At 47.5% G+C, this 22157-nt stretch overlaps 2 protein-coding genes across 5 annotated transcripts in view; both read left to right on the top strand.

The window, feature by feature from the left end:
* The window catches only part of PLEKHB2 (pleckstrin homology domain containing B2), a 31410-nt gene extending 20453 nt beyond the window's left edge, over positions 1-10957 (top strand). Inside the window, exons 6-8 of one of the 4 annotated variants that reach the window (XM_060178171.1) lie at positions 136-225; positions 845-965; positions 8206-10957. In XM_060178171.1, the coding sequence (XP_060034154.1) occupies positions 136-225; positions 845-965; positions 8206-8342 (348 nt within the window). In that variant the 3' untranslated portion in view covers positions 8343-10957. Of the gene's footprint in view, positions 1-135; positions 226-841; positions 966-8205 lie in introns of all 4 variants that reach the window. The other 3 variants (XM_060178173.1, XM_060178170.1, XM_060178172.1) reach the window with 3 other exon arrangements.
* A 7683-nt stretch (positions 10958-18640) lies between these two features.
* On the top strand, positions 18641-19896 carry LOC103111608 (vitelline membrane outer layer protein 1 homolog). Its single transcript, XM_007520912.3, has 3 exons — positions 18641-19140; positions 19247-19362; positions 19549-19896. Exons 1-3 carry the CDS (start codon positions 18943-18945, stop codon positions 19844-19846), a joined length of 612 nt encoding a protein of 203 aa, XP_007520974.1. The 5' UTR covers positions 18641-18942; the 3' UTR covers positions 19847-19896.
* The last annotated feature ends 2261 nt before the right edge of the window (positions 19897-22157 follow it).

Raw genomic sequence — 22157 nt, 5'->3', positions numbered from 1 at the left:
AAAACAAGCAAGCCGGTGAAACAGTGGAGGGGCTGCAGCATGTAGCATGATGGAAAGGACGCATGCACATGCCGTAAGAAGCTACACTTGCTCTGTGCTAAGCCACTTCTGCTAATGCTTTCTATTTCCTTACAGGCCTATGTTGGCTCCGAAGTCATGTATGATGAGACAGTTGTGGCGTCTTCTCCGCCTCCTTACACGGCCTATGCCACACCAACCCCTGAGGTGAGCAAATTTTTGCAATATAGAATCCAGGCAACAGAAAGAAAGATGCTTTTTTTTTTTTTTTTAATAACTACATCTTTTTTAAACTGTTCTTTTTTTTTTTTTTTTAAGACTATTAGCTTTTGCTTTTATAAGATAAAGCAACTTTTTAAATATGATTTTTCTTTTTTATTATTTATTTTCCCCTTGTTTTATTATTGTTGTAGTTATTGTTGTTGCTGTTGATGTCTGATGCCTCAGGCATGCAAGTCTTTTTGCTGGAGAGTTGAGCCGTAGCGCGGTAGTGCAGCAGGTTAAGCGCATGTGGCCAAAGCTCAAGGACCGGCGTGAGGATCCTGGTTCCTTAAAGGATCCCGGTTCAAGCCCCCGGTTCCCCCACCTGCAGGGGAGTCACTTCACAAGTGGTGAAGCAGGTCTGCGGTTGTCTATCTTTCTCTCCCCCTCTCTGTCTTCCTCTCCTCTGTTTCATTTCTGTCTATCCTATCCAGCAATAATGACTACAACAAAAGCAAGGGCAACAAAAGAGAATAAATAAATATTTAAAAATGTCTTTTTGCATAACTACTAATGCCAGTGAGTTTAAAATTTTGTCTCTGATGAACTTACTTCTTTTCAGCAGGCATATGGCTATGCTACATACAGTGGTGTATACCCAACAGGAACCCAGGTTGTCTATGCTGCGAATGGGCAGGCTTATGCAGTACCCTACCAGTACCCATATGCAGGTAACCCATATGCAGGTAACTCATAGCAGCCTTCCATACCTTCTCTGCATTTAGTGTGTGTTTCAGTAAAACCTGAATAATTTTTGTTTCTCCATTTATGAGTAAGTGCTGATAGACCACAGGGTAGTCTGCTTAGTCTGCTTTTAACAGATGGCTCATTATAAGAAAGAGGAGATATCAGTGCATTGCTTCCAGCAAATTATGGTGTCAACCTGGAGCCTCAGGCATGTGAGTCATATACTCTAGTGCTGGACTCTATCACAGACCCCTGGCTCCTTTAAAAAACAACAACAACAACTAAGCATTATTTATTTATTTATTTAAATTAATTTATTCCCTTTTGTTGCCCTTGTTTTATTGTTGTAGTTATTGTTATTGATGTCATTGTTGGGTAGGACAGAGAGAAATGGAGAGAGGAAGACAGAGAGGAGGAGAGAAAGACAGACACCTGCAGACCTGCTTCACTGCCTGTGAAGCGACTCCCCTGCAGGTGGGGAGCCAGGGGCTCGAACCGGGATCCTCATGCCGGTCCTTGCGCTTGGTGCCACCTGCGTTTAACCTGCAGCACTACCGCCTAGCTCCCACATTTTTTATTTTTATACTGACTTAGAACAGCTAGAGTAGGTTGATTGTTAACTCTTCATACTGTACGGGCTGGCAAGATACATACTGGGGCAGGCATTTGCTGTGCTATGCATGTGACTCAGGTTCTGACGTGGCCTCCCACACTAGGGGAAGCTTTGGTGCTGGGGTGTCTTTCCCTTTCTCCCTGTTTCTCCGTCTCTGAAAAGTTGATCGGCGGTGGTGAAGCTTTGACAGCAGTAACAACAAATACGTCAGTATTCACATTAGTTGCCGAGAGAATTTGCTGGAAGGATTCACTCATATAAAAGAGCACCAAGACCAGTACTCACTTAAGAGATATGAGGAAGTCTTTCTCCCGCTGGGCCCTTCTGCTAGTGTCTAAGAGATACGAGGAAGTCTTTCTCCCGCTGGGCCCTTCTGGTAGTGTCTTAAGAGATATGAGGAAGTCTTTCTCCCGCTGGGCCCTTCTGCTAGTGTCTAAGAGATACGAGGAAGTCTTTCTCCCGCTGGGCCCTTCTGGTAGTGTCTAAGAGATACGAGGAAGTCTTTTTCCCGCTGGGCCCTTCTGGTAGTGTCTAAGAGATACGAGGAAGTCTTTCTCCCGCTGGGCCCTTCTGGTAGTGTCTTTAAGAGATACGAGGAAGTCTTTCTCCCGCTGGGCCCTTCTGGTAGTGTCTTTAAGAGATACGAGGAAGTCTTTCTCCCGCTGGGCCCTTCTGGTAGTGTCTTTAAGAGATACGAGGAAGTCTTTCTCCCGCTGGGCCCTTCTGGTAGTGTCTTTAAGAGATACGAGGAAGTCTTTCTCCCGCTGTGCCCTTCTGGTAGTGTCTTTAAGAGATACGAGGAAGTCTTTCTCCCGCTGGGCCCTTCTGGTAGTGTCTTTAAGAGATACGAGGAAGTCTTTCTCCCGCTGGGCCCTTCTGGTAGTGTCTTTAAGAGATACGAGGAAGTCTTTCTCCCGCTGTGCCCTTCTGGTAGTGTCTTTAAGAGATACGAGGAAGTCTTTCTCCCGCTGGGCCCTTCTGGTAGTGTCTTTAAGAGATACGAGGAAGTCTTTCTCCCGCTGGGCCCTTCTGGTAGTGTCTTTAAGAGATACGAGGAAGTCTTTCTCCCGCTGGGCCCTTCTGGTAGTGTCTTTAAGAGATACGAGGAAGTCTTTCTCCCGCTGTGCCCTTCTGGTAGTGTCTTTAAGAGATACGAGGAAGTCTTTCTCCCGCTGGGCCCTTCTGGTAGTGTCTTTAAGAGATACGAGGAAGTCTTTCTCCCGCTGGGCTCTTCTGGTAGTGTCTAAGAGATACGAGGAAGTCTTTCTCCCGCTGGGCCCTTCTGCTAGTATCTTTAAGAGATACGAGGAAGTCTTTCTCCCGCTATGCTCTTTAAGAGATACGAGGAAGTCTTTCTCCTGCTATGCTCTTCTGGTAGTGTCTAAGAGATACGAGGAAGTCTTTCTCCCGCTATGCTCTTCTGGTAGTGTCTTTCAAAGATTAGTGCCACTGAGAACACCTCCCATTTTGTAAATGAAGTAGAAGCCTTAAAGGGATTTAAAAAAATTTTTTTTTTTATATTTGACATCTCATGTGCTTCTTTCCTTCACCTAAAACAGATTTAGGTGTGAGTGAGTGGTCTGTTCACCTGGCCCTGGGAGCTGTCAGTCAGTGGAGTTTTGCAGAATAGAGGGAAGGAGAAAACCTTGAGTCTGTAGCTGACAGTCAGGGAGAGAGTTGCCAGGCCATCGGATGAGCAGGACCGTGCTCGGATCTTAGTTACTGGGTGAGGTCAGGTTGGGCAGGTTGGAGTAGGCGTGGCGTGTCAGATTGATACACGGGAGAGGGAACCGCTAAGTCAGAGCTCTAGTGAGTTTGGGAGTCTGATGGGGCTGAATATGTCATTAGCAAGTTGGGTGGTTACTGATTTAATGCTACAGAGAAACCCAGGGGGCAACCAGAGGTTTGGATTTGACCAGAGTCCGAAGTGTCGTTGAGTTGCCGTTATTTCCCTTGTCCTAGAGTTTCTGCTCAGCTTGCTCTGGAATCTGTTGTACTTCATTCACTTACGAAGGATTCTACTGCCTAGCTGGACTCATTTCCGGGTCGGGTTGAAAGCTAATAGAAAAATGAAAAAGTCAGAACTGTGAAATTCTGATGCTAGACAGCTCTCTTTGTTTGAATTACTATTCCATGTGAAGTAAGTTTCTTTTCTCTCTCTAACCTGGACTGTACATGTGTGCAGTTCCATTCTGGCAGACTTTTTTTTTCTTTCCCCTTTTAGTTCCTCATAGAGACGGGACTGGGGTGGGGGGAGAAAGGGGGGACAGCACAGCACCATTTCACCTGAGACCCCCGGTGCTGTGCATGGTGCTGCCTGCTCCCCACCTGCAGGGCACCATCCACTTGATGGGGACCATGAACAGTGAGGTGGGCTTGCGGCTGTCTTTATCTTTCTCGTCCTCTCTCTAGCCCCCCCCCCCCATCCTCTCAGTTTTTCTCTGTTCTATCTAATGAAAATTAGGGAAAAAAGAAAAAGGGGAAAAATGGCCATTGGTGTGGTGGGTTTGTAGTGCTGGCGCCAAATATCCTTAATGGAAAGAAAGAGAGGAAGGAAGGACAGAAAGAAATGCTAGCCTTGATGATTGCTGTGGATTTTACTTAAATTCTTCATTTATGTGGACACATTACTGTTGAATTAGTTTCCGCCTCTTCTGGGTTAACTTAAATAGTTGGGTCAAGGAGGAAGGTTAATTATAAGCTCATATTAGCTATTAGACTATATAGCTGTGAAGTATAGAACTACATTCCTAGTTAATAATTTTTAGTCATGCAAAATAAACACTAATTTAAATTTTGCTTTTCCATGTGTGTTCTGTGCCTCACACATGTATGATCTCGCTGCTTCCTGGGTGCTTTTTTTTCATTTAGATAAACAAGGACAGAGGAAGAAACTTGACAGCATCTGAGCTTCTACTCATGTCATCTCTCTCTCTGTCTCTCTCCCCCTCTTTTAATTGCCATTAGGGTTATCGAGGGGCTCAGTGCTAGCACTACACACTGACTGCTCTGGGTGGCCATTTTTCCCCATTTTATTGGATAGGACAGAGAAGTGGAGGGGGGATGTTGGGGGAGGGGGTATAGATAAGGGGAGAGAAAGATAGACACCTGCAGACTTGCTTTTTATTGCTATAGGTGGGGAGTGAGGGCTCGAATCTGGGCCATTCGGCATGTTAACATGTGCATTCAGCCAGATGTACTATCACCCATATAGCGCCTTTCATGTGCAGGGCTCAGACCTGCACTGTGTACACAGAGCTCTCTCGGACCATAGACGTTTTTCTCTGGCTTTAGTATTTTTCCCATGAAGACATGATTAAAAATGAAGAGCACCCAAACTAAGAGACCCCTCAGAATGGGAGAAGATCTTTACATGCCATACATCAGACAAGAGGTTAATAACCAACATATATAAAGAGCTTGCCAAACTCAACAACAAGACAACAAATAACCCCATCCCAAAATGGGGGGAGGACTTGGACAGAATATTCACCACAGAAGAGATCCAAAAGGCTGATAAACACATGAAAAAATGTTCCAAGTCTCTGGTTGTCAGAGAAATGCAAATAAAGACGACAACGAGGTACCACTTCACTCTTGTGAGAATGTCAGACATCAGAAAAGGTAACAGCAGCAAATGCTGGGGAGGTTGTGGGAACCCTCCTGCACTGCTGGTGGGAATGTCGATTGGTCCAACCTCTGTGGAGAACAGTCTGGAGAACTCTCAGAGGCTAGAAATGGACCTACCCTATGATCCTGCAATTCCTCTCCTGGGGATATAGCCTAAGGAACCCAACATATTCATCCAAAAAGATCTGTGTACACACATATGTTCTTGGCAGCACAATTTGTAATAGCCAAAACCTGGAAGCAACCCAGGTGTCCAACAACAGATGAGTGGCTGAGCAAGTTGTGGTCTATATACACAACGGAATAGTACTCAGCTGTAAAAAATGGTGACTTCACCGTTTTCAGCCGATCTTGGATGGACCTTGAAAAAATCATGTTGAGTGAAATAAGTCAGAAACAGAAGGATGAATATGGGATGATCTCACTCTCAGGCCGGAGTTGAAAAACAAGATCAGAAAAGAAAACACAAGTAGAACCTGAAATGGAATTGGCGTATTGCACCAAAGTAAAAGACTCTGGGGTGGACGGGCGGGGAGAATACAGGTCCAAGAAGGATTCAGAGGACCTAGTGGGGGTTGTATTGTTATGTGGGAAACTGGGGAATGTTATACATGTACAAACCATTGTACTTACTGTTGAATGTAAAACATTAATTCCCCAATAAAAAAAAATAGAAAAAAAAATGAAGAGCAAGTTACATGAGCATATTTAGGTGTATAGCGCATGCCTTGACTATGTGAGGCATTGGGTTCAATCTCTGATATTATGTAGTAATAATAATAATGTATCTTCATTTAAATGTTTATTGGATAGAGACAAATTGAAATACAGACTGGGGAGACACAGTACTGCTTCCCCATTTGTGACACTTCTCCCCTGCAGATGGGGACCAGGGGCTTGAATCCTTGTTCCTTTTGCATTGTAATGTGTGCACTCCACCAGGTGCCCCATTGCCTGGCCCTTGTTAAATATATTTAAAAATTTTTGTCATTGTACCTTCTAGGTTTCTTTTATTTTTATAAAATGGAATGTTGACAAGACTATAGGATAAGAGTGGTACATTTCCTCACAGTGCTCCGTATCTAGTGCCCCAGAGCTCTGTATCTCCTCCCCTCCCCTGACAGCTTTCTTGTTCTTTATCCCTCTGGGAGTGTGAACCCAGGGTCATTGTGGATGCAGAAGGTGGAAGGTCTGGCTTCTGTAATTGCTTCCCCGCTGAACATGGGCGTTGACAGGTCGATCCATACTCCCAGCCTGTCTCTCTCTTTCCCTAGTGGGGAAGGGGTCTGGGGAAGCGGAGCTCCAGGACACATTGATGGGGTCATCTGCCCAAGAAAGTCAGGTTGGCATCTGGAACCTGGTGGCTGAAAAAGAGTTAAGATATAATGCAGAACAAATTGTTGACTAATCATGAACCTAAAGGCAAGAATATTGCAGATGAAGACTTGGGGTCTTGGGGTCCCCGTTTTGGAGAAAGCTAGCAGGCCTATTTTATTGTATTCCAAAGGGCCCATCACTTGACTAGTTTTTGCCTGAGCCTGACATCTGCTATGCAGGTGGACCCAAGTTATTGTCTGGGGAGATGGTGTCAGAGTTGGACCTTCCAGATCTTTACTCGCACAAAATTCCATGACTTCCAACACACTCTTTAATAGCTCAGAAACACAAGAGAGGAGAGACACCACAGCATCGCTTAGCCAATAACGGTGCCATGCTGGGGGCTCCAGCTCAGGTTTCTGCGTCTCATAAACTACTCCAGATGAGTTGTCAGTTCAAAATTTATTGTTTTATTTATTTTTAAAAATTTTAAAAATATTTATTTATATTCCTTTTTGTTGCCCTTGTTTAACATTGTTGTGGTTATCGATGTCGTTGTTGGATAGGACAGAGAGAAATGGAGAGTGGAGGGGAAGACAGAGAGGGGGAGAGAAAGACAGACACCTGCAGACCTGCTTCACCGCCTGTGAAGCGACTCCCCTGTAGGTGGGGAGCCGGGGGCTCGAACCGGGATCCTTGGGGGATATTTTATTTAGTTTTTTAAGGTTTTACTTATTTATTAATAAGAAAGACAGGAGAGAGGAGAAAAACCAGACATCACTCTGGTCCATGTGCTGCTGGGGATTGAGCTCGAGACCTCACATTTGAGAGTCCAGTGCTTTACCCATTGCCATCTCCTGGACCACAAGGTTTATTGTTTATCTCATGTGGAGTTTTATGAGAGAGAATCCACCACTCCAGTACATGCAGTGTGGAGAATCAAGCCAGGACAGGTGGTGGTACACTTGGTTGGGCGCCCATTACAGTGCACCAGGACCTGGGTTCAAGTCTCCAGTCTCCACCTGTAGGAGAAAAGTGCAGCAGTGGTGCCGGTGTGTCTCTCTTTCCGTCTCAGTCACCCCCTTCCTCTTGATTTGTCTGTCTCTTTCCAATAAATAGAGATTAAAGGAAAAAAAGGAATCAAACTGGAAGCTTCAGGCATGCAAGTCTGTTGCTCTACCAACTGTGCTATTTCCCTAGCCACCACTATGTACAAAGTAAATAAAAGTGGTTTGCGTGAATATTAATAGACTTTCTGATGAATTTTTTGTTTTTGTGTCTGAGGAAGGTCTTGAGTCTGTGGGCTTTGTGTATGTCCTCTGCTGTCCCCCACCTTCTTGTCTGACGAGTGCTGTCCGGAGGAAAGCTGTTGGAGAGCTAGAGGCTGGACTTGGAAGTTTCATTAGGAGTCCGATGTTTGCTGTATAGTGAATTTGGAAAGCCGAGCGCTTCGGCTTTTCTGTTAGTCTCACCCAGGAGTGAACATGTCTTCTCCCCCAAGCTAGTCCGGTCTGTAATTAGTTGTGGAGGAGAGGTGAAGAGCACTCACTGGTGCCACCTACCAGCTATCTAGATGGACATGGATAATTATTCTCCTAGATTCCCACTTAAGTGAGCCATCGTTTTGAGTGAGTGTTGGGCTTCACAGCGTCTTCTCACAGATTTGTTTTTCCTTTCAGGACTGTATGCACAGCAGCCTGCCAACCAAGTCATCATCCGTGAACGTTACCGGGACAACGACAGTGACCTGGCCCTGGGCATGCTGGCCGGAGCGGCCACAGGCATGGCCTTAGGGTCTCTGTTCTGGGTCTTCTAAATTCCCTGACATGTGCATAGCTTCTGACATCTGTGTGCAATATGTCATTTTCAGGGCATTTCTGTTTGTGATACATGTTGTAAACATTGGTTTAACAGTTGTTTTAAAGGTAGTGACCTCATATTTACAGCTAATCCATGTAAGTCCCACAGAGAAAGCTCTGGACTGCTGTTGAGTTAGAACACACACTCCTTGAGGGCACGCATCCCAGGGGGTACCTATGCGAACACACCTGTTTTAAGGCATTTTTCGTTGTTAGACTTAGGCGTAGTATGTAAGGGGTAATTTATTTTCAGTCCTGTGCTGGGTGGTGTATAAGTGTGGCAAGGAAGACCCCAGTTTCTTTCAGTTTCATGACAAACTTGCGAACCTCAGACAGAACTGCTGCCTGCTGCTATGGGAATGGAGGCTGGTGAGCTCAGGGAATTTCTGGAGGCAGTGCTGTGAGACCTGCAACCTCTGGGCCCTGTGAAACTCCAGCAGAGCAGGCTGCTCAGGATGAAGCTGCTGGCCAGGGAGAGAGGGGTGTCTGTCCCCCCTTGTAAGGTGACCTACCTACCTACCTACTTAACTCCCTCCCTCCTTCCCTTCCTTTCCTTCCTTTTTTTTTTTTTTTTTTGATTGCTTTGGGAGCAATTCCTGAAAGTATTCCAAACTGTGGATTTATTTAAGCCCTAATGTTTTAGAAACTTAAAAAGTTAGAAACAAGTATGTGGAGGTAGATTTGTTTTATTTAGAGACAATGTGATTTTTGTGTCTGCTTTCAATATTTTTTATTGCCACTTAAGCCTACTTAGAGCTTATTTTTCTACTTGCTGAGAAGGCAATATTGCAAGCATGATGAGGGGTGTGAAGTGATGGTGTTGATCTTTAAAGTCTGCTCGAGGTTATGTGGTGCAGAGACTGCTCTGCTCTGTTCCACCTTCTAGAGCAGTTCCGGTGCATGTCCCCTGCCCTCTGCAGGGCAGGGCACCACAGCTGTCCCATGCAGTGGGGACCATGAAGCCCTGGTCGAGGTGTGATGGGGGTTTGGGCCAGGGCCATGGGAGGGACTTAGGTCTGAGTGGTGACGTGGACAAGAACAGGAACAGCGTCACACAGCTTGACCAGGACATTAGCCTTGCTTTTCACCCAAATGTCACAGAGAAGCTTAAGTCATTGTATTTTCAGCTCCAAGTATGTGTTGTGTGGGGCTCAGGACACCCACTGTCTTGTTACTTCTTTATCTCTCTACCTATGTGTATGTTCAAAGATCCTAAAATTTATTCCAATTTTCTCTCCTGCATGTTTCAAAACTTGTACTTTTGCAAAAGGAATTTGGCCAGTGAAGGTTCCTGACCCTGTACTTCACATGGCTCTCTTTCCATAGAAAACACTCCTCGTAGCATAGACTCTCTTTCTGTGTGGCCAGTTCTATCTTCACACCCTTGTTTTTCTGGTCAGCTGAGCTGGGTGGGATTCATTCAGCAGGTCCCCAAAAGAAGCCTGATTGATGCCAGATGCACTTGTGGTGAGCACAGGTCTGTCTGGCCTGTTCTGACTGAAGAGAGACGCTCTACAGCCGAAGGAAGTGCCTGTGGTCTCTGTAGAAGCTTTACATGGCGGGAAACCGGCCGTCTGTAACACTCGACTGATTGGCTCGTTGCTTTGAGGATTTCAGATTCTTTGTAGTAAGAAATGACTTTGTTCAGATAAAGATCATTAAGCTGTGTGCTTTACTTGTAAAATATTAAACAGTTTTTATTGTTGTATTGGCCTGTTAATATTGAATGGGGATTAGCTGGAGCTGTGGAGTAGGTTAGGTCACTGAAATGTCCTTGATGCCGTCTGACCCTTGATTAAAGGGTAGCGCTGAGGGCTGAAGCTTGGGCGTGTGTACTATTCCTCTCCACATGGCAGCCAGCCCCACTGGACACACCTGAGTCTGGAAATTCACTGTCAGTAGGGATGAGTTTCTGGTGTGAAATGTTTGCTGCTACAAAGATGAGCTGAGATGGAAAGAGGAGGTGAGTAAGTAAGATCAGGCCATTGTTCCCAAGCCCCTCAGACTTCGTCTTGACCACCTCATTTTGGGTATCGTCAACCAAAAGGCTAGGCACAGTGCAAGGCACCTGCTCAGGGTTGAGTAAGCACACTGACTTTAAATATTGGGACGGAAGACACGGACCATTGATGCTGTACACATGCTGATCTGATTACTTTCTACCTACATTCCTGGATTTAACAATTAGATAGTCAAGAGATGTGGGGGAGATAGCTGGTTTATCCTGCATCACTTGTGAGACAGCCCTGCCCCAGAGCCCGTGATTGGGACCATAGAGAACTTTGTGCACCTGAGGCAGTCTGACCTGATCATATCAGTTGAGTTGCCTAGCCTGGGTGTACAACCTGTCATGGAATGCGCTTCCTTCCTCCTCAGAGCTGACCCTTTTCTGACTTCTTCCCTGTCTCTGTTGGTATTCTTCCCTGTCGGTATTCTTTTGTGTCCACAGAATTGTTTTTCCTTGTATGTGCAAATTGTATATTTGGTAGTGTGTGTGCTCAATGGGTGTGCCGCTGCTGGCCCAAGTTGTGTATTTGAAAATGTTAATACATTAAATGGTTGTTAACCTCAAGATGTTTTATTGTGACTTCTGTTGTCTTATAAAAACTACGTATTTAACATGCTGCCAGCTTTTTCCCTTCTGAACATGGCCAATAAAAATGCCATTTACTGGACATTTCTTAAATTGTAGGGCATGTATTACCACTTAGAAAACAGTAGCTCATTGAATCGTGACAGATGTAATCAGGCAGGTGTCCCAGTTCTAACAGTATGACATCATTTTGCAGGACTTCTGAGGGACTCTCCCATTAGTCTGCATCTCCAACACCATGCTAAGACTAAGGGGGAGAGAGTCAGATACCGCTGTGCACGGAGACTTGCCAGAGTCCCTCCTTAGACGACAGTGGAGGCTCATTGTCTCAGGTTCCAGACCCCAGGAGGGAGACCTCCATCCTGTCACTCTGCCACTGCAGCCTCTTTCCTCTGGATTCCTTGGCGGCTTCTCAGGGAGTTGCTGCTTGGCGCTGACAGGACGGTGGGGAAGTCCTCCTACCTTGCACTTGCCAGTGCTGAGACTAGTTGCCTGACCCCGGCTCCCTGTGCAGTCTGAGGTGGAGGCTGCCCAGAGCAAAGCTGCTGGTACAAAGCGACAATTATCAGCACCCAGGAGGAGGTGGGCTTGACGTCACCTCTATTTGCTTAGTATTTGCTGATTGATAGAACTGGTGCCTGCAAGTCACATGCTGTCTGTCACATTTTGTTTTTGCTGATTAATTCTTGCCTTACCAGCCCATGGGCAGATTTAGACATGGCAGTCCATTTGCCCTTTCCAGAAAAGAATGGTCATTTGATCCATTTGTTCTTGAGTACACTATGGCTTTGAATATTTGCTGGACGTGTGGCAGATTTTATGACTGCTTCTGATTATTCCTATTCCCTTTCCCCGATGAGGGTGATTTATTTTTGCCTGTTGCTTTTGTTGACTTTTGGTGTTGTGTCATCTACTGGGAAAATAGACCCTACTTCACTTGGGTTGTGGCGGGGGGCTTGCTTTGCTTCAGGAACAGAGAGCGCTGGCTGCTTTAGGCGCTGATGAGAAATGCATAGTCCTGGGACTTAGGCCAAGGTCGGATGATACTGCATTTTCATCAGCTGCCAGGAAATGCTACCGCCTTTACCCTGCTGCTACCTTCCCCAGGCCTATTCTTTTAAAATTAATGTATAAAATGGAAACACTTGACAATACCATAGGATAAGAGGGGTACAGTTCCCACTACAACTCCATATCCCATCCCCTCCCCTGATAGCTTCTCTTTCTTTTTTTTTTTTAAATTTTATTTATTAATGAGAGAAAGAACCAGACATCACTCTGGTACACGTCCTAACAGGGATTGAACTCGACCTCATGCTTGAGAGTCTAGTGCCTTAGCTTCTGCACCACCTCCCGGACCACAGCTTTCCTATTCAGAATTTAGCCCTCTGGGAGTATGGACTCAGGTTCATTATGGGGTCCAGAAGGTGGAAGGTCTGACTTCCATAATTGCTTCCTCGCTGAACGTGGGCGTTGTCAGGTGGATCCACACTCCCAGCCCAGCCCTACTGTTTACTATTGTTTCCATCCCCCCCCCCCCTCAGGGCGGAAGCTTCCTTTAGTGCCCTGGGGGCAGAGCTCAAGCCTGAATTGCACACCGTCCAAGTGAGCTATTTTGCGATTGGTCTTCGTAAATGAGAGGAAGAGAGAGAACCAGAGCACAACTTGGCTCATGGGATGCGGGGATCAGACTCAGGGCCTCATGGTTGAGAGCCCAGTGCTCCGCACTTCCTCCGCCCTGCTGCTCTGCTGCACTTTCAGAAGCATTTCTGACCCCAGTGTTCTGTGATGACCCACGCCTAGGAAGCCCTATGCCCCCAGTTCAGCACTGCCAAGAGGAGCCCTGGTAAGCAGGCATCTGCTAACTGTGTCATGGGCTGTTCTCTGCCTGGTTACTGGGAAATCAGCCCAGAGGCACCTTGAGGGGAGAGGGACTCGATTCCTCAGGATGACACTTTTTAAAATTTCTTTACTGGGGAATTAATGTTTTATATTCGACAGTAAATACAATAGTTTGTACATGCATAACATTTCCCAGTTTTCCACATAACAATACAACCCCCACTAGGTCCTCTGAGGATGACACTTTTTTTTTAAGTAAATATTTATTCCCTTTTGTTGCCCTTGTTGGTTTTCATTGTTTTTGTAGTTAATATTGTCATCATTGTTGGATAGGACAGAGAGCAGTGGAGAGAGGAGGGGAAGACAGAGACGGGGAGAGAAAGACACCTGCAGACCTGCTTCACCGCCTGGGAAGCGACTCCCCTGCAGGTGGGGAGCCGGGATCCTTATGCCGGTCCTTGCATTTTGCGCCACGTGCGCTTAACCTGCTGCGCTACCGCTCGACTCCCGGATGACACTTACTAGGGTTTTATACCCCAGTGGGTAGTGAGCCTGGGTGCTTCTGACAGCAACTCCTACCCCCCACCCCAGCCCCTTACCTGAACCCAGGACAGCACCTTACAGAGATGGGAGAGTCCTACTGTGGGGAAGGGTTCCTGCGTGGTGGGAGAGGCCCCATGTGGGTGTCACCACAGCCACCCAGCTAGAGAGGGCAGGTGGGAGACAGTCTGGGACTGTCCAACAGCAGGGACTCCAGGCAAGAGCTGAGGGCATTGGGAAGGGACAGCAGGGCCTCTCTGAGCCTCAGTTCACCATGCTGTCACCAAGCCAAGTCAGGGTGACGATACCACACAGCCCTCTCCACACAGGCTTCAAGAGTGGGCCAGGCCTGCAGCAGCACCTGAGGCAGTGAGAGGCGCAGACTCTGGCTCAGCCTTCAGGTTTGAGCCACCACAGCCCCAGTCCAGAGAACTGCTGGTACAGAGCAAACTCCTTTCACGTCCTCTGCCCTCCTCTCATGCTCCCCGCTGCCTCCCTCCCTTCCTCCTGCCTGTGGTGAGTGACTGCATTTCACTTCCTTCAGGTGGGAGCTGGTTCTGAGATCCGCCACTGGGTGTCAGAATGGCCCCATGAATGTCCCTGATGTTTGCCCAGCCTCTTGTCTCAGGCCTGCAGGGGACTTTTAGCTCAGAAGGGGGACGTGAATGTTCCCAGCTGTGACCATGGACTGTGAGCTCAGACTGACAGGGACGCAGAGGTCACACAGGCTCCGGTGTTATATAAAAATATATTTATGGGCCGTTTTTCCTTCAAGCTTGGCAGCTCTCTGCACCAATCCACCTTTCAAGTTCTTTTCTCAACTCTGACACCATCTTCCAGACAATGTTTTTAGTCCATCTCTAAGTTAACTATCAAGCTCAAGCAAAAATTACTGGTCATGAGCCCCTAGAAACATACCTAAACTAGATTTCCTAACTTCTTTCCACCCTAAGATCCATTTTTTAATTGGTTTATGTTTTTTTAATGCTTATTTATTCCCTTTTGTTGCCCTTGTTGTTTTATTGTAGTAATTATTGTCGTTATTGATGTTGTTGTTGTTGGATAGGACAGAGAAATGGAGAGAGGAGGGGAAGACAGAGAGGGGGAGAGAAAGACACCTGCAGACCTGCTTCACCGCCTGTGAAGCGACTCCCCTGCAGGTGGGGAGCCGGGCGCTCGAACCGGGATCCTTACCGGGATCCTTACCGGGATCCTTACGCTGGTCCTTGCTTTGTGCCGCCTGCGCTTAACCCACTGCGCCACCGCCTGATATCCTAAGATCCATATTCTCATGTGCTGTATTCCTACTTTTTGGTCCTGTTTATTGAACATTTTGTCCTGCTTTATGTTTTACTGCTTTTCAGAAAAAAAAAGTTTTTTTTTTCTTAAAGGTTTCAAGGCTTTCTCTGCAAAGTCTAAGTCTTATAAAATAAAATAAAAAGCGGGTTGGGCGTTAGCGCAGCGGGTTAAGCGCAAGTGGAGCAAAGCACAAGGACCGGCGTAAGGATCCTGGTTCGAGCCCCTGGATCCCCACCTGCAGGGGAGTCACTTCACAGGCGGTGAAGCAGGTCTGCAGGTGTCTGTCTTTCTCTCCTCCTCTCTGTCTTCCCCTCCTCTCTCCATTTCTCTCTGTCCTATCCAACAATGACAACAATAATAACTAAATAAATAACTGAATAAGTAAATAAAATGTTAAAAATGAATAAGTATTTTTTAAAAAGGAGGACTGGGGAAATAATTCACTTGGAGGGTTCAGTGCTTTACTGTCTGCACCACCCTGGTTCAAGCCTGGCTTCTACCACATTGAAAACCATTGAAGGGAGTCGGGCGGGAGCGCAGTGGGTTTGGTGCAGAGCCCAAGAACCCTGGCTCTTCACCTGCAGGGGAGTCGCTTCACAGGCGGTGAAGCAGGTCTGCAGGTGTCTGTCTTTCTCTCCCCACCTCTCTGTCTTCCCCTCCTCTCTCCATTTCTCTCTGTTCTAACAACGATAACATCAGTAACAATAGTAACAACAACAATGAAAAACAACAAGGGCAACAAAAAAGAAAAAAAAAAAAAGACCGGGGTGTAAATCTCCCAGTGTTTCCCTCAGGTTTAGGTGGTGGGGTGGGAGGGGGGGCCTGTGGGAGAGAAGAGCCCTGGGGGTAGACCAGTTGTGTCTGGGAGAGCTTCATGTGACTGAAACGGACAAGATAACTGTCCCGAGAGCCAGCCACTGTCTCATAGGCCAGGCTACTCAGAGGCCCCTCGGGTTTGTGGTAGAAGTTTGACTGAAGTTACACAAAAGAAAGAATTGCATATGGTGAAAACGTTCAAGAGTAGAGGGTGCTCTGTGCTGCTGTCTACAGGCCCCGGGCTGGTGCGGGCTGGAGCCCTCATGTTCCCAAGGGGCCTCCCTGACCTGCCTCCCCTCCCCTGCTGACGTCTGGCTGCAGACAATGGCAGAGGGCAGAGGAGGCACTTGAGGTCACTCAGCACAGATGGCCTCTGGTCACAGCCCAGGTCACACAGCACAAAGGTCACTGGGATGTAGGTTCCTGAGGCGCTCCCAGGAGAAAGAGAGGCTTCAGGGAACAGCTGGCCAGTCTCGTGGGAACTGAGAGCTGAAATGCATGGAGACCCTGGGGCTTCCCAATGGGAAGGCGTCCTGTCTGCACTGGGCTGAATCTTCTTTCAGCGTCCCAGCTGGATACAACATCTGCTTGTCTGCTGTATTCAGCAGGGCACCTGTCGTAGGGTGGAGTCCAAGTTCCTGCTTGTTTGAGATGACAACCACTAGGGTGAGGAGAGCTCTTTCCAGAGACACCAGCCGTGAGCTGTCTTCTGTGGCCTCTTCTTTGGCGGGGATCCATCTCGCTGTATCCTGGGCTCAGAACAGTACTCCAGTGTACTGAAGGGTCCTACAAAACCCCACACTCATGATTTTATCCACTTTCTAATTGCTCTAGATAGACCTTTTAGGGCTATTTAATTAATTAATTTATTTATTCTCTTTTGTTGTCCTTGTTTCTTTGTATTGTTGTAGTTACTATTATTGTCATTGTTAGATAGGACAGAGAGAAATCGAGAGAGGAAGGAAGTCAGAGAGGGGAAAAGATAGACACCTACAGACTTGCTTCCAACACTTGTGAAGCGACTCCCCTGCAGGGGGGGAGCCGGAGCCTCAAACTGGGATCCTGATGCGGGTCCTTGTGCTTTGCGCCATGTGCGCTTAACCCGCTGTGCTACTGCCTGACTCCCAGGGCTATTTTATTTTATTAAAAAAAATTTTAAATATTTATTTATCTATTTTCTCTTTTGTTGCCCTTGTTTTTCTATTGCCGTTGTAGTTATTATTGTTGTTATTGATGTCATTGTTAGGACAGAGAGAAATGGAGAGAGGAGGGGAAGACAGAGGGGGAGAGAAAGACAGACACCTGCAGACCTGCTTCACCGCCTGTGAAGCGACTCACCTGCAGGTGGGGAGCCGGGGGCTCGACCTGGGATCCTTACTCCGGTCCTTGCGCTTCGCACCACATGCACTTAACCCGCTGCGCTTCTGCCCGACTCCCTTTTAGGACTATTTTAAACAGTACTCGTGAAGAGTGGGCATCTTTGGTCAAGATTTCACGGGACAAGTTTTTGCTTACTTATTTTTTTTCATTGAATTTGATGCTAACTGTGGGTTTGTTATATATGGTCTTTTTTATGAGCTATGTTCCTTCTTATTGCAATGATGAAGTTTCTTTTTCTTTTTTTCCCTAGCCATAAGTGGTGCAGAATCCTGTTGAATTATTTTTCAACGCCTGTCGGTATGATCGCGTGGCTTTTTATCTTAGTTGTTGTTGAACTGTGGTATCACATTGATTGAATTGTATATGTTAACTTATCCTTGTGTTTCTGGCATGAATCCCGCTAGTTATTGTTGGATAATTCCCTTGCTGTGTTGTTAGGTTCAATTTGTTAAAATTTGTTGAGTATTTTTGCATCAATGTTCATCAGGCGTTTTATATGTTTGCTTCTTTCTTCTTGTCTGTCCTGCTTTGGGGGTCAGAGCGATAGTGGCCTTGTAGAAGGCGTTTGGGAGTATATTTCCCTCTCTGACTACTTTTTTTCCCCCTCCAGGGTTATCGCTGGGGCTTGGTGCATTCACTATGAATCCACTGCTCCTGGTGGCCATTTTTCCCCCGTTGTTGTTGTTGTTGTTGTTGTTGTTGTTACTGTTGTCATCGTTGTTGGATAGGACAGAGAGACATGGAGAGAGGAGGGAAGACAGAGAGGGGGAGAGAAAGACAGACACCTGCACACCTGCTTCACTGCTTGTAAAGCGACTCCCCTGCAGGTGGGGAGCTGGGAGCTCAAACCAGGATCCTCATGCCGGTCCTTGTGCTTCACACCATGTGCGCTTAACCGGCTGCGCTACCGCCTGGCCCCCCTGTTGCTGATGTTCTTAACACAAATTTAAGGCAGGTGGGGTTTGCTTTTGCTTTTGCTTTTGTAAATTGGGAGTAAATTGTAAATTTTTTTTTTTGTAAATTGCTTTTGTAAATGGAGGGATGGCCATTCTGGGCAAGAGTTCTGGAAACAATGTAAGAAACAGCAGCTCTATTCTCAGTCCCCACTCCCCAGAGAATGCTTCTGTCTCTCTATTGCATTCTCCCCTGGGTGAGGAGTGTAATAAAAATAGGATATGTCTTGCTTTGAGCTGGTCCTGCTCTACCCTGCTTTTTTGCAAAGCAGTACACTATCCAGCTGAGCTATTAGGTCAGCCCTTAAACATTATTCATTTTATTTTGATGAGAGAGATAGAGGTAGATAGATAAATAGATAGGGAGAGAGAGAAACCAGAACTCTGGTTTATGGTGGTGCTGGGGATTGAACCTGGGACCTCAGGTTCAAAAGACATGAACGTCTTTTGCGTGACTATTATTCTATCTCTCCAGTCCTCCACCCTGCTTTTTGCCACCAGGGTTCTCAGTGAGACTGATTGTCTGCATGACTCTACCCTTACAAATGGGGCTCTCTCACAGGCTGGGAGTGTGGATCCACCTGTCAACACCCATTCTCAGCGGGGAAGCAATTACAGAAGCCAGACCTTCCACCTTCTGCATCCCACAACGACGCTGGGTCCATGCTCCCAGAGGGATAGAGAATGGGAAAGCTATCAGGGGAGGGGGTGGGATACGGAATTCTGGGGGTGGGCATTGTGTGGAATTGTACCATCATGTGTGTGTGTGTGTGTGTGTGAGAGAGAGAGAGAGACAGACAGAGAGAGAGAGAGGAAGTACGATCACATGCCATGTGAAATCCCCAGTTCCCTCACCTGCAAAACAGGGTGATTTCCACATCTGAATGTATTCAAGGATCGAATACACCTTTGCTCACCACAATGCTTGACCTGCACTTAGCAGATGAGAAGCTGGTGCTTATGTTAATCCCTGGCTCTAGTCACTCACTGCCCCTCCTCCAGAGACAAAGAGGTCCTCTGCAGTGCAGAGCAGAGTGCAGGATTCCAGAGTGGATTAGTTTTTGGTGTCACTTAATCCAGGCGACCCTTCTGCAACTAGAGCCCTGCTTCCCCCACCAGCTCAGAGCCTGAGGGATGGCTGGGCACACAGGCACCTGTCTGCTGCTGCTGCTGCTGCTGCTGCTGTGGGTGGTGTGCTGTGGGTGTTCGGGGTCCACGGGCCTGAGTGGCTACACCTCCTCAGTGGAGGTGGCCAACGGGGGCCCCTGGGGCGACTGGGCCTGGCCTCAGATGTGTCCAGAGGGATTCTTTGCTAGCGGCTTCTCACTCAAGGTGGGGTTTGGATTCAGTCCCGGGACAGGAGTGGGGACTTGGGACTTGTGGGGGGGGGGGCACCCCAGAGCTGAGAATGGCAGTCTGACCGGTGCTCCCCACCCAGGTGGAGCCCCCCCAAGGTACCCTTCTGGACGACACGGCTCTGAATGGGATTCGGCTCCACTGCTCGCGTAGGACTGCAGAGTGCAACACACACCAGGTGGAGTCCCAGGCCGGCAGGTAGGAGGGTGCAACTAGGGGTCCCCCAGGGGATGGGACGTGCCCTTAGCTCCCCTCTTGGTGGGCAGGTCCCAAGGGTGCTGGCGGACAGATGCAAGGCTGTTCTTGTGCAAGAGTGAAATCCTAGGGCTGGGCGGGCTGGAGGAGTTCAGGGGCCATCTTCAGAGCTGACTCCCTCCTCTGCAGCTGGGGCGCCTGGAGCCAGCTGCAGTGGTGTCCTGATGGTAGCTTCCTCGTGGCCTTCTCGCTCTGTGTGGAGGCTCCAGGGGCCTTCGGGGACAACACAGCAGCCAACAACGTGCGCTTCCGCTGCTCTGATGGTTCAGAGCTGCAGGGGGCAGGCCTGCTATGGGGAGACTTCGGGGACTGGAGCGAGCCGTGCCCCAAAGGTGCCTGCGGCCTGCAGACCAAGGTCCAGACACCCAGGGGCCTCCTGGACGACACTGCGCTCAATGACGTGCGTCTCCTCTGCTGCAGCGGCTGAGCCCCTTGCCCTCCTCTGCCCCAGTCATTAAAGCTTCCCCAGGGACTGGGGCAACTGCGTCTCCTTGTCTTCTTCCTGAGCCAGCCATCCCAACTTGGGTCCAGGCCAGCTGCTTCCTGAAAGGTGAAGGGGCCACAGTTCAGAAAACACATCATCAGGCTGGGGGAAATAGCATAATGACAGAGGTACCAAGGGTCTCAGGTTCAGTTCCCAGCAGCACTATAAGCCAGAGCTGAGCAGTGCCTCAGCAAAATATGCCGGGCTAGCTTCGCGGGGGGGAGAGAGACGACCAGGGACTCATGGCTAAGCTGGGAACGCAGTTCAATCTTCATTGATGAGCGGGGATGCAGTGCAATCAATCAATCTCTATTCATTAGAAAATCCTTCCTTTATATCTCCTGAGGCGGAAGTGTCAGGAAGAGGAAGTATGTAGGATAGGGGGTGGGGAGAAGGAAAAAGTGTGAGAACCAGTGGGGATTCAACGGTGGAAAACAGGCTGTGACTAGGAGAGGGGGCGGAGTGGAAAAAGAGCGCAAACCAGTGGGGATTAAACCAGTGCGGGTCTCAAACAAAACAATGATTATGCAAATAGACCACAGGGTTAAGCAGTGCAAGCGAACCTAACGTGATGATCAAAACAGAAAGGGTCTTAGAAGCAGAATTAAAAGCAGACCAACAAAAATACACACAAAATACACACAAAATACACACACACACACACACACACACACACACACACACCTCTACACCTGCTACCACTACTACCACCACACCACCACCACTACCCCTACTACCTCCACCGCTGCCACCACAAGATCTCACCCCTAAGTTAAGGAAGTGTCAGGCCTTAAAGCCAGCCCCCACCCCCGCTCTGTTGCATGCTCCATGCTCCATTGCTGACACTTCTTCTTCTTCTAGCGTTTGCCATTGCTGACACTATGGTCTATTTACATAATCATTGTTTTGCCTGGAAGATCCCCACCATGTTATCTCCTCAGGGTATTGATAATTCAGTTAAAACCATCGCAACAGTTGCTAGGGACGCTTTCACCTTCCCAGCATGCCTTTTGCCTCTCTCTACCCCCTTACCTAGCCAATCTCGTTCCCCACTTGCCACTTCCATTTTTGCCCTATAAGCCTGCTGCTGTTCCTGGTTTCGCTATTTTTTTCTCTTCTGCTTCCCGACCTGGAGAAGACCTGGAGAAGGGCTGGCATGCATAGTGGGAGGTGGCCATTTTGCTAGCTCCACGTGGCCTAAAGCCGCTGTGCTCATAGCCGACTCTGGGGCGTCTACATCAATAAAGATTTGCGTTCCCGCTCCACCATGAGTTCCTGGTCTCTTCTCTCTCCGGCAACGCTAGCCCGGCAAGGAAGTCCCTGGCCTTCTGCTGACACTGCCATTAAATGCTCAGGTTGTTTCCTTTCAGAACCACCAATGACCCTAGATGAATGGTACAATGAAGCCAGGCTTCAGTTTTCAGAGTTTTAAGTGCTGAGATGTCTTCTTCTACACTTCCCTGCCCACCCCCACACAAACAGGGGCTTTCTGTATCTGGGCTCCTTGCAGGGCGTTCTTACTGCTCTGTCAGCATAGAATTCCCCAGGTGTCCAGGTAGTGGGCTCTCTCGTCAGATTTCAACTGGCTTTCTGTCTTTCCTGTTCTTAAAAAGTCCCTCTGTGATAGGTGTCTAGGTGTCTGCAGGACATTCAGCCTCAATTTAGGTCCTTTCCCCTGATCCTGTATCAGGACCCCAACAGCCTCCTTCCCATCCCTCTTCCTCCTTCCCCATAGTCCTTTGCTTTGGTGCAATACGTGCACCACATCCAGGGCAAGTTTCATTCTCTGCTTTCCCTTATTGTCCTTGTTTCTTAAGTTCCACCTGTGAATTCGTATTGACCTTACCATTAATCCTCCCAATAAACTGTAAAGAGAAAAACTAAAACTCCACCTCCCCAAGAAAAAGAAAGGAAGTTATCTCCATTAGTTAATAGCTAGCCCATTAGCAAAATGTTTGAAAGAGCTTCTTGGTGTCATCTTTATGGTGTTTATTTCATATATTTCAGCTCTGCTTTTTATTAAGTCACTCCTTCTGCTAACCTTTGGGTCTATTGGTTCCTTGTTCAGTTCTTTCAGATGTGATTTGAGATCTTTCTGCTTGTGAATGTGGGCCTTTATTGCTATGGGATCTTATTATGTATGCTGCACACCACAGGATCTCATGGCATGCTTCTTCATTTTATTTATTTTATTGTTATTCTCAAGTTAATTATTAATTATTTATTTTAAGAACTTTAAAAAAATGTATTTATT

The sequence above is a fragment of the Erinaceus europaeus genome, chromosome 18 (genome assembly GCF_950295315.1).
Source record: "Erinaceus europaeus chromosome 18, mEriEur2.1, whole genome shotgun sequence".
In the NCBI taxonomy this organism is placed as follows: domain Eukaryota; kingdom Metazoa; phylum Chordata; class Mammalia; order Eulipotyphla; family Erinaceidae; genus Erinaceus; species Erinaceus europaeus.
This window is presented reverse-complemented; position numbering and strand designations above follow the sequence as displayed.

What these genes read in the sequence shown, in the direction of transcription:
- LOC103111608 (XM_007520912.3), top strand. Translation starts at nt 18,943, where the DNA reads ATGGCTGGGCACACAGGCACCTGTCTGCTGCTGCTGCTGCTGCTGCTG. An exon ending in CTAGCGGCTTCTCACTCAAG is followed by an intron (nt 19,141 to 19,246) that starts GTGGGGTTTGGA and finishes CTCCCCACCCAG; the next exon opens with GTGGAGCCCCCCCAAGGTAC. An exon ending in GTGGAGTCCCAGGCCGGCAG is followed by an intron (nt 19,363 to 19,548) that starts GTAGGAGGGTGC and finishes CCTCCTCTGCAG; the next exon opens with CTGGGGCGCCTGGAGCCAGC.